The following is an 11,159-nucleotide window of genomic DNA, read 5'->3' on the forward strand; positions in this document are numbered from 1 at the left end:
TTCATAGTACGTATTTAATTATTCTATCTGTCTATCCTTCCAGCCTCAGCAAATATACAGCGCGATTCAGGAACAATATGTGAACTTGCTAGCACTGCTGCACCATGGCCTCACATGTTTAATTATTAATCTGTATAATATAATCAACATATTTTGCTGCATTTCGTCTTAAAAATGATATCGTCATCCTATGTAAATACGCGCTTTATAATAGGGCCGGATTTAGACTTGATAAGGCCCTAAGCTATTTGAGACATGGGGCCCTTTATAAGTTCAGATATTCTATGTAAGTGCCAAATATGATTTGTTTTGGGGGCCCCCAAGAAGGCGGGGGCCCTAAGCTATAGCTTGTGTAGCTTATACGTAAATCCTGCACTGCTTTATAAAGTGGCGCAGGTTGTGCAATATTATAATTGTAGTGCAAGTGTACAGTGGGGTGATTGTACTTATAAATACAAACAGTTCTACAAGGTGCATCTGATTGAGTGCGTTTATAGTTCTTGAAATGAAACTGTTTCTGAACCGCGAGGTCCATACAGGAAAGGCTTTGAAACGTTTTGCTGTGGCTTTGGCAGCGTGTGCCTGATTCTGTATCCCGATAATTCTCTTTCCGATCAGCTGCTGCTGTGATTCTCCACTCAGATACAGTGATATAAATACTCCGAGTGGTGCAGTGAGAGTAATATGGAAAAAGATGATCTGCTGTGGCAACCCTTAACGCGAGCAGCTGAAAGAAGAAAAAGAAGGTGCAGTGAGAGTAGCAACACCAAAGCAGTTATGGTATTTGGAATACTATGGCTATTCCCTGGACCATTATATTGTTATAGGTTAATTACAATCAGATGCATTACACTAATAAACAATATGCAGTTAGTTTCAGTGTATTTATAAAGCTGTGTCAGGAATGTGGATCTAAAAAAGAAAGGGTAACCACACAGGAACAGTAGCACTGCTTTGACGCTGGGTGCCACCAGTCTGCAAAACCAAGCGGAGAACTTGCGTACGACAAGGTATGAGATACCGTGGAAAAATGTGTGGCTTTATGCCAAGTTTAGGTTTTATAAATCGCAATTTGAACGTGGAAATGTTCTTACACAACATTTCTGTGCGTACGCACCGTTTATACATGAGGCCCCAGCAGATTTAACTTGCTAAAAGCATTTTGAATTGTATTACTTGTAGCACTGATGTATTATTTTGTGTACTGTTTAAGGTAATTATAGATCTCTGTAATAATCACATGTGCACGTATGATAACACTAGATGTTAGCTGTTGTTTTTAGCTTACTTTTCTTGCATCTGTGTAACAATGTCTTATGATTTTGTACTTATCTGCCGCAAGCAAACTTCCCTCTGGGATAATAAAGTCTACCTACCTCCCTAACATTTCCTTTGTAGTATTCAGGTAAAATGCCCATATACTGAGTATGAAAACTAATACATATAAAGCCCTTCAAGATAAAGAATAAAAGTACAAAACACATGGGAATCAATGCAGCTTGTAAAGAAATGAGTAACCTTAAATTGCAGTATATATTATAAGATCATATCTAAAATATGTGTATTTTATATTTTATATATTGTGACGGATGGCCAGGGCCGTGACACCCCTGCAGCATATGTTCCAGGGGAGCAAGCAAGGGAAACACAATATCTCCACCTGGACACTAGATGGCAGCCTCCTTGGGTTGCAGCAGTGCCTCGGACTCCCCCATGGCTTTATGGCGGTTGGAGTGTTGTGCAGCAGTGTTGGGTTCCAGATGCGCCGCCAGGGGGTGCTGCAGCAGGAGCTGCTGGACCCTTCTGGGCACTAGTTTTGCCACACCCAGAAGTGCAGCCAGATGTCCAATAAAAGGAGCCAGCAACCACCACTCAGCGGCCAGAGTTGGGTGGAGGAGGACGAGGTTGCCTGGGAGGAGTGGTGGTGCAGAGGAAGAGTGCTTTACTTTTGTGTGTTGGTGCTTTGGGACTGTGTTATGGCTGGGGGACACAGGGAAGACGAGCCCTCCAGCTGAAGAAAAATAAAAAGTCTTTTTATTTTATACGTGCCTCCCATGTCCAATCTGTGTCAGGTGCTTATATAGCACCTTTTTACAATATATATATATATATACAGTGGAACCTCGGTTCACGAAGGTCTCATTATACGAACAAGCCAGTTTCCCTTTCGGTTTGTACTTGTTCAGTCTCTCCCTGTGCATTTCCTGTGCAGCGAGCAACAGGCAGATAGAGCAAGAGAGAGAGCGCGACACACAGACACAGACACACACACACAGGCAGCGCGCACACAGGCAGTGTGAGAGAGGCACGCACGCACACACAGGCAGCGCGAGAGAGATGCACACACACACACACACAGAGGCAGCGCCAGAGAGAGCAGCGTGCGAGAGATTGCGACACACACACACACACACACACACACTGGATGCATTAATGTAGGAAGGCAGTTAAAGAATGCACTGGGCTTGATTTTGTTTTCACTTCTGTTTCCAGCTATTGGTTCGTAGCGTACATTGTTGCAATGTTATTTTTCTTGGTGGTTTATTAAAGTACAGATTTTTGCAAGTGTTAATTTTTTTCCCTGTGCTTAAAACTCATTTAAAAAGTGCTTTTAGCCAGCGGTTGGTAACGCTATAGCGCAAACTATTGCAGTGTTAATTTTCTCTGTTGTTCAAGGTTTTCTCAATGTTATTAAATGTTTTTACATTTAGTTTACTATTACGCTGTGCATTCTATGGTTTAACTAACTATATTTGTGCTTAAAAACTTAAAAAATATATATATTTACATACAGTTAGTATGGTCTGGAACGGATTAATTGTATTTACATACAATCCTATGGGGGAAGTTGGTTCGGTTCCCGACCAAATCGGTTTATGACCAGAGTTTTGGAACGAATTATGTATGTCCTACTGTATATATATATATATATATATATATGCACAGGTAGACCTTTCTCTAATCTCCATTGGGACCTGAGGAGTGTTGGATTAATGGAAATGCCGGATCACAGAAAGATCAAGTTAAATACCTCTTCATACTTTGAAAATATCACGTAAATTAATACAAGATGGATAGTAAAAGAAACTGAAACATTAAATGAAAAAACAAGTGACATTTTCATGATGTTCTGTACAGTGCAGCCTCAGGTAATAAATATATAAAGAATATAGGTAAACAATAGCTAACTACCTCATCCTGACTTTAAAATATGAAATAAATCAGTACAAGTTGGATTTCTGCAATAAAATGAAAGCATTAATTGAAAGGTAAGTGAAATTTTAATGAAGCTGCTAATGCACCATACCGACACATGTAAGATTACAATTATGAATCATTTTCTAGCTGCAAGCCCTGTTACTCAGGAGCAATGACAGCTATTGATTAGTCATGTCTTGTAGTGGATATGTTGTGTAGTAGAAGCACTGTGTATGCTGCGAACCGCAACCAGACTCTAATACCTTATGAGGGGACAAGTCATTACAATGCATTTAGGTTGACACCTAATACTACAACGGTGTTGACTTGAAAAGTTAATAATACTAGAATATATATTTTCACGCAAACACTACATTGTGCACATTAAGTAAAACATGTCAGTAGCATGTATAATAATGTAATAAAAAAAACATACTCAGTACATCCCCTCTCGGGAATGGCACTCGGGATATTGGCACTAGAGGCAAAGCCTCTACAAGTATGTAGATCGGGATATATATTGTCTATATATATATATATATATATATATATATATATATATATATATATATATATATATATATTCGCAGTGAAGAAGTAGTGTGTTAAAGAAGTTATGAACAAGAAAAGGGAACATTTTAAAAATAACGTAACATGATTGTCAATATACAGTAATTGTTTTGTGAGTGTTATTGAGTGTTGCTGTCATCAAGGATTTGATTATCATTATTTGTTTCAATCAGGTTCGTATTTGTACGATGTGTTGTGTTCAAGTTACATTCTGTGTTTGTCAATCGTTGTAAAGATAACAGGTTTCATTCATCGATTCGTTTTTTTACTGCATCAATAAACAGCTCGTCTTCCTCTTTATCTGAGACGTGACACACTGCATGCACGGGTTTTCCTTTAGCGGGACATTCACTTTTTCCACCGTGTGCTTTGTTTCCGCAGTAGCTGCACTTATGAATATGCTTGTCAGACGCTTCATATTTTTTTGCTGCCTTCTCAATTGTGTAATTCGGTTTTTGTTCAGCACTCTTTGGAACTGTTGCTTTTTGTCTGCGCATTGCGTCAGTTCACGTGAGCCGCTTGGTGTTCTTACATCGAAGGTTCTCAGCTGTGCTGGTGCCATCTCATGTGATGTCCACGGCTGTATGTAATGTCAGCTAAGACCCGGCACTTAAAAGTTTCTCTCGCAGTTTCGCTGTTTGTGCCAAACACCACCCTGACCATCTCATCTTCCTCTGCATAAGCACAGTCCTTCACACGTGAATATTTAGCGGCAGTGTTTCTATTGGATTGCTGCTGACGGACGGCCTTATATGGGCAGGCACTAAATTACAAACACCAGCGGCAGCCTGTCTATGAACTTAATTTAAACTTTAGGTTTACACCGTGCTTTGTTTCCGAAGTAGCAGCACTCATGAATATGGCTGTATATGTCAGTCGCTCGCTTCTTATTGTTTCGCTGCCTTCTCAATTATATAATGCATGTTTTTTTCAGTGCTTTTTTGAGCTCTTCCTGGTTTTCTACGTACTGCGTTGATAGTCAGTTCACGTGATTACGTGGGAGGCGTGATGACACCGCACGAAACTCTGCGCCCCCACGGTCATTCAGCTCAACTCCATTACAGAATATGGAGAAAAATAACTTCCAGTTATGACCATTACGCGTAGAATTTCGAAATTAAACCTGCCCAACTTTTGTAAGTAATCTGTAAGGAATGAGCCTGCCACATTTCAGCCTTCTACCTACATGGGAACTTGGAGAATTAGTGATGAGTCAGTGAGTGAGTCAGTCAGTCAGTGAGGGCTTTGCCTTTTATTAGTATAGATAACTAGTTGTGCTACCCATCTAAGATGGGTTGAAATCTAAATTATCAATGTAGACCTCAGCTTTATGTTTGCATTGCATCATCTATAGAAATGTATTTTGTAATGCATGTAGAAATGACAGACATTACTACAATGTTTGTGATGCTCCATCTGTTGGAATGACAAATGCAATGCATATGTCTCTGTTGTACAATAATATCCAACTGCAGAGCCAGAGCACCATATGTCACCACAGGTCTATGTCAGCAGTTCTAGACCAGCAGCTATAGGACAAAAGTTAAGGTGAGTTGTTAGTATGTTTAGTGTGTAGGATAACTGGTTAAAGGTTAGGGTTTGGTGTGGTTAGCATGTCAATCAATTTGATTTGTGACGACGTATAAACGTTTATTATGAAACTGCTGGTCTAGACATTGGGTGATGTCACTTCCGCCCTGAAACTGCAAGCGTAGAATTGCGGTGCCGTATGGTCCTGTGGCTCTGCAGATTGTGTTGAACCTGTGTCCTGCCTGTGTGTGTCTGAGTTAGGGTGGTGGTATGCCCCCTGGAGGCATCACAATCTGCACTTTAGGAGAATGTGTAATTTGCCATAATGGTGGTGATGGCGCTGGATGTGCAAGATGACAGATACACAGCAATCAGAAGGACGCACAGAAACTTATCCTTTTATTAAAGTGCTGCAGACATTAAGTGGCCCAATGATAGCTACAAGGGTCTGGGCCAGTGGTTCCCAGCCTTTTGTATGCCCTGCCGCCCTAGAAAATATTAGATTTTTTGTTTACAGCCCCAGAAAATGTAATATCACATTTGAAGATGAAGAAGTCAAATTTTTCATTTTTGAACCACATACAATACTGTGAGTGAACTCAAAAAAATAAGCTTTTAACTCACTGCCTAAAATTTAACTATAAATTGAGTAATGTACCTTTATAAATCTTAATAATCCTGTAAATATGTCCCCCATGAACCTTAGACACTTGTTTGATGATCCTGGGGGTTGTGGTCAAGGTTATAATAGTTTTGCCTTTTTATATTAGTTTTTATTTCTATATTATTTCTGATCTCACTTGTACATTCATTTTAGTTTCAGTTTTCCTTCATTGTTTATTTTTAGTTTGAATATAGGTTTTATTTCTCAAAGACATTTCTATGTTGTTTTTAAATCTATTAGTTTCAGTTTTAGTAATTATGGTGTGGTTAAGGAGAACTGTATACGTTACAGGTTTGGATATGAGTTTAATGTTAGTGGAAGCTTACTTCACTACATGGTTTACAATCTGGTTTTGTTTTCATCTGATAAAAACAAGCATAATCAAAACCGGATACTGAATATGAACAATTTGATATCATCTTATAGTTTTTAAAATACTTTCTATTTCATTTGTGCTGAACAAATGTGCGCTGACTGTTGGCACTTTTCTTCTTTTCCTTTTCTTGCCCAGAATGGGCCAATTTGTGATGAAATTTAAGTGAATTTTAAGGTTTGAGGGTTTTTTTTCTCTAAATGTCTGCAGCACACAACATATCCTGCTCCAAGACAATGTGCTTATATTTAATGACTTCAATATCGTTTTCAAAAATCTTCCGTGCTGGGCTTTGTTACTTTCTACCAGCTATATTGATCTTTGATTCTGTCTCAGGCAAATACAATTTATAAACAGAATTTTGCTACCTGAAGGCCTGAAATTATATCAAAAATCAGTAAACAGTTTCTACCATGTTCTGACAGGTATGATCATGAAACTTATGGAGGCTTGGGAAGAACAGGGCTCTTAGGCTTGAATCAGTGTGGAGACCCCACATAGCTATATTGACGGAAACAAAGAAAAACAAGCATGTAGTGTTAAGGTTAGAGGTAGTGAGACTTGAATATCCTATGTAGAAGAACAGTAAACCCATAATGAGTAGAGCAATAGTAGGAAATAGGTGTATGGACGAGCACAAAATGACAGAGACAGCATCTGAGATTAGGAACAATCTATACATCATATAAACCGGTTTATCTATTTTGAGAGAGAGATCGAAAAGGCGGGGACAAAAATTTTAAAGCATAATTTTTGCCACCGGATTATTTTCACAATATCAGGTATTTGAGTTGTGAATGTAAAACTAAAAAAAGATAAAGTAATAAATACAGAATAAATACAACAACAAATTACTAGGTTTAGTTTTTCACTAATTGGCAGATTTTCTTCACCTACCTACCTGTAGTTCAGTAGAGACATTGCTGACTCAGAGTTTCACAAGGTTTGTGTCGCTTTGTAGTTAAACAATCTTTTTAAAGCAAACGTTATTGGTCAGCAACATTATGCAGATCTAGTATGTTGCCATTGTCAGTCTCTCAATCAGTGTTGTTTTATTTTCACAAACAATTTCTCCGATGCAAAGGAGCAGGTGAATTATTGATAACAAAATGCAGACACCTGAGAAATAAACTGAAGCATTACACACTCATGATTTTTCCATCCATATGGTAAAGGTTTTGTTGACCAGCAACATTCCGACTTCAGGCGTTTGATTACATCTTGATATACAACAAGTGCAAAGACATGCAGCAGCTCACCATAATGGACTTCAGACTCATATGTAGCCTGGAATTTGGCTTAGTGTGCTAAGTGCTGCTGTATTAGTTGCTGTATACATACTGTATATTGGGCTCAGTCAGCATTACAGCTAACATGTCATCATTTATGAACAAATTGAAATTCTGTAAGGGATTATCTGTATCTAATACTCCTCTCTTGAGCCCAGAGATTGAGTGAACAAATGGCAGCTTTGAAAACTAACGACAAGAGCAGCATTTGGAGGTGGCAAGTGGGGTGACCGCCCCAGGCCCCGTGCCTAAAAGGGCCACACTTTTGAGGTCTGCATGTCCCATTCAAGTGGATTTGTCAAGTTATATTCTCCAGTGGTATTCTCATGAATTATAAATTGCACTTTTTTAATAGATTACACACAGACTTTATCAAAATATAATGATATAATCTTACAAAAATGTAGCTGAATACTGTAATGAGAAAATCCAGTGTATGTTAACATTATTTTTATTTAATTCGCGTGCAAGTTTATGCAGTCCACACATACTGGTAAGTGCGTTTGATGTAAGGTTGGTCAGCCTTAGGCCCCACACGCCCCTAAGTCCGCCTCTGGCTACTGAGCACATTCAAAGCAAAACCATCACTTTGGTATGCTTCACTAACACTTGAATCAGAATCTATCATGCTGTTACTGTCAGCTCCTAAAGAACTGTCACTGTCATCACACAGCACATCGCGTTCTTCGTCACACGTTTTACACCCCTGTGAACAGCCATCCTCCGCCACCAGGCACTTTTCACTGGATGAATACATACGGGCAGCTTGAGGTAGATGACTTTCTGTTTTAGAGTTAAAAGTTACAAGAGTTAAAGACTAGCAGCAGGAATATTTATTCAAAAAACAAACATGAAATACTCATTAATATATTTTTATTAATTTTGGGACCCATCAAACACTGTGAAGAAATGACACACAATCAACAATTGAGGGGTATGGAGACCCCTGTAAAGCAACGGGTGCTGGTACGCCGCTAAGTAATGAAGCAAAGTCGACGAGCTTTGCCTGCTGATAACACTTGCACTGCAGGTCAAAATTGCTTCGCTACTGCCAGGACTGCCAACAGGAGAGATGGGTTGTGCATAAGCAGCAGGTGTTGCATCCGATTCAATACCACTTGAGGGACACAAATGGCAATGAAACCTCAAAATTAGTGACATTTCACAATCAGGGCTTACCCAGAATCAATACTAGAAATCGGCCTTCTCTTTACGGATCACTGCAAGATTAAAACTTTCTGTTAAAAAAGTTATTTGCCTTTACGAATGCTCTGCCTGCAGAAAGGGACCCGCAAGAATGCACTTTCTCCAGCTCATTCCCGGGTAATAATTGTGCCCACAATGCTCGATTCTTTTCATATCAGAGAACAGGGAGCACCAACTAATAAATGACCTACAAATGAGGACACACTGCATAACACCGATTGCACTACAATAACGTCGGACACTCCATTTTGGTGAATTGTGACACAGCCTTCCCCTTTGTCACACCCTGGTCTAGGACATGGTGGCCATTAAAAGGACTGCAGGCTTTCATTGCAACCAGTCTCTTCTTTTGATGTCACGTTCTTCTGCTGTCTTATAAATGTAATGTTAGGATTTTTACTCCTCTTTGAAATTTAGAAAGATACTTCTGCTTGCCATAGCTTTATATGCGCAAGGGGAAAATCAATTTGTGCACTTTGTGCTTCATTTTATTTCACTTGCTTGATTAGAGTTGTAAGTTTCTTTAGTTCATAGCACAAATAACCCAGTAACATTTGCACCTGGGTGATTTAATCATTTATCTTTTCTTTTAATAACATTTTAAATAACAAAATTGAGAAGAGCAGATAAAATAAAATAGTCAGAATTTCAGCAGATCACCAGATAGACCACTATGTACCAATAACCACAGAACTGGCTTTCTATTATGATGCTCGATGGAAGGAATGAAACCTTCAGACGCTGCAGTCCCCCCTCAGATCAGGCTTAGCCAACGAAGCATGAAGGTGCCAGCTACTCCACTTGAGAAGTGTAAGAAAAGCAAAACAAATAAGAAAATTGGAGGCTTACCGTGAAGAAAGAGGGCAATGGAGATGAGTAGCATGATGTTGCCTCAGTCAAGGTTATCTCAAACTTGCAGGGGAGAAAATGAGATAGCAAAATAAGGAAGTGTCAGGCGTATCACATCACTGAGTAATTTCCCCTGGTGTTGAGTAATTTTTGTTTCCCATTTTTATTCTAACAGCTCTTTACATATCTCATGGGGGTGCAACAGATAGGTACTTGTAAACCTTTTCAAATCCCAGTGCAGGAGGTGACTTTTTTAAAATGGTGACATTTTGTCCCCTATCTGCTCTGGTGAGAAAGGTCAAGGGTGTTTAGGTCCAGGTCCTATTCTTGCCTTGTGCCCGATGAAAGGGTGGATTAATGTTTCTGATTATTTTTCCATTTAGCAAACAACATAAACCTCCCTTGCAAACACTGCTTTGGCCAATATATGTAATGTGAGTGGTCACTCTGGCTCAGATCCCAATGAGAGGTGGTGAGGCAAGGAGTCCAGTCTGCACTCCAAGTTCCCCTTATCCATTTTCTATTGAGAGTCTGTCCACAACTAGTGCAAAGTGCAAAAGGGTTTTCCTGCCCTTCATTGCCTTTTTGACCCATACGCTCCCCAGTGGGGCTTACATTCCATTTTCTTGATATTTTTGGTGTGACCAGGGTTTGATTCTCCTGGAGTCATCAGCCGAAACTGGGACTGCGATGTCACCCAAACCTGACTAGGTAAGGCAGAATCTGCACTAACACAGAGGACATTTATAGTGCTATGGGGTCCTTAATGGCTGTCACAACACACAGACCAGCATTGACTAGAATTCTCAAAATGACAACAAGGAACTGGCCAGCAGTTGACACAGTGTCTCCTGCTCAAGGACACACTGTGACAAAAAAGTTGAAGAAAACAAATTTTTATCCCATTTTTTAGGCAAAATCCTAGCTGGAGCCCATTTGTGCAGCTTTGGGCTTGAGGCAGAAAGTCCATCGGTCCATTGCAGGGCACCTTAACTTACATATATGGAACTTTTTTTTTAGGTTCAGTTACTAATCTAAAAGGGGTGGAAGAGACCAGAAGAGCATGGGACAAAATGTACAGTATATGAACACAGGAAGGATGTACAAACTGTAAGGCATGAGTGGCGACCACTACATCATCCAACATTAAGACATACAAATAGTTATCAAACAAAGCATATAAATAAGGGCTGCACAAAGCAGAAAGCTTCAATGTCGGGCTCAAAGTTCTTTTTCAGGTTTCTTCTGTATTTAGTTTGTGTGTTTGTCCAAAATGCCGGTTCTTCTTGTACATTTTGCTCTCAGGAGCCGAGTCCTACTTCATGTTTCCTGGCATGGAGAAATGTAAATGGTGCACCAAGAAAACACAGGGGTGCAGAGTCCTCCCTTATTCTCTCTCTCCGCTCCTCCTCACCAGGTTACATCATCCAATCCCATGGTTTCTCATTCAGTGCTATGCCAATTATACACAGTTGTAACC

At 39.6% G+C, this 11,159-nt stretch overlaps 1 protein-coding gene across 2 annotated transcripts in view; it reads right to left on the reverse strand.

Annotated features, from left to right (window-relative positions):
- LOC120542762 (CD5 antigen-like) overlaps positions 1–9,743 on the reverse strand; it is a 46,348-nt gene extending 36,605 nt beyond the window's left edge. For both annotated transcript variants that reach the window (XM_039775411.1, XM_039775409.1), the window contains exon 1: positions 9,680–9,743. In XM_039775411.1, coding sequence (XP_039631345.1) covers positions 9,680–9,713 — 34 coding nt within the window. In that variant the 5' untranslated portion in view covers positions 9,714–9,743. The remainder of the gene's footprint in view (positions 1–9,679) is intronic.
- Positions 9,744–11,159: the final 1,416 nt, after the last annotated feature.

This window comes from Polypterus senegalus, chromosome 13, assembly GCF_016835505.1.
Source record: "Polypterus senegalus isolate Bchr_013 chromosome 13, ASM1683550v1, whole genome shotgun sequence".
NCBI classification, from domain to species: Eukaryota; Metazoa; Chordata; class Cladistia; order Polypteriformes; family Polypteridae; genus Polypterus; species Polypterus senegalus.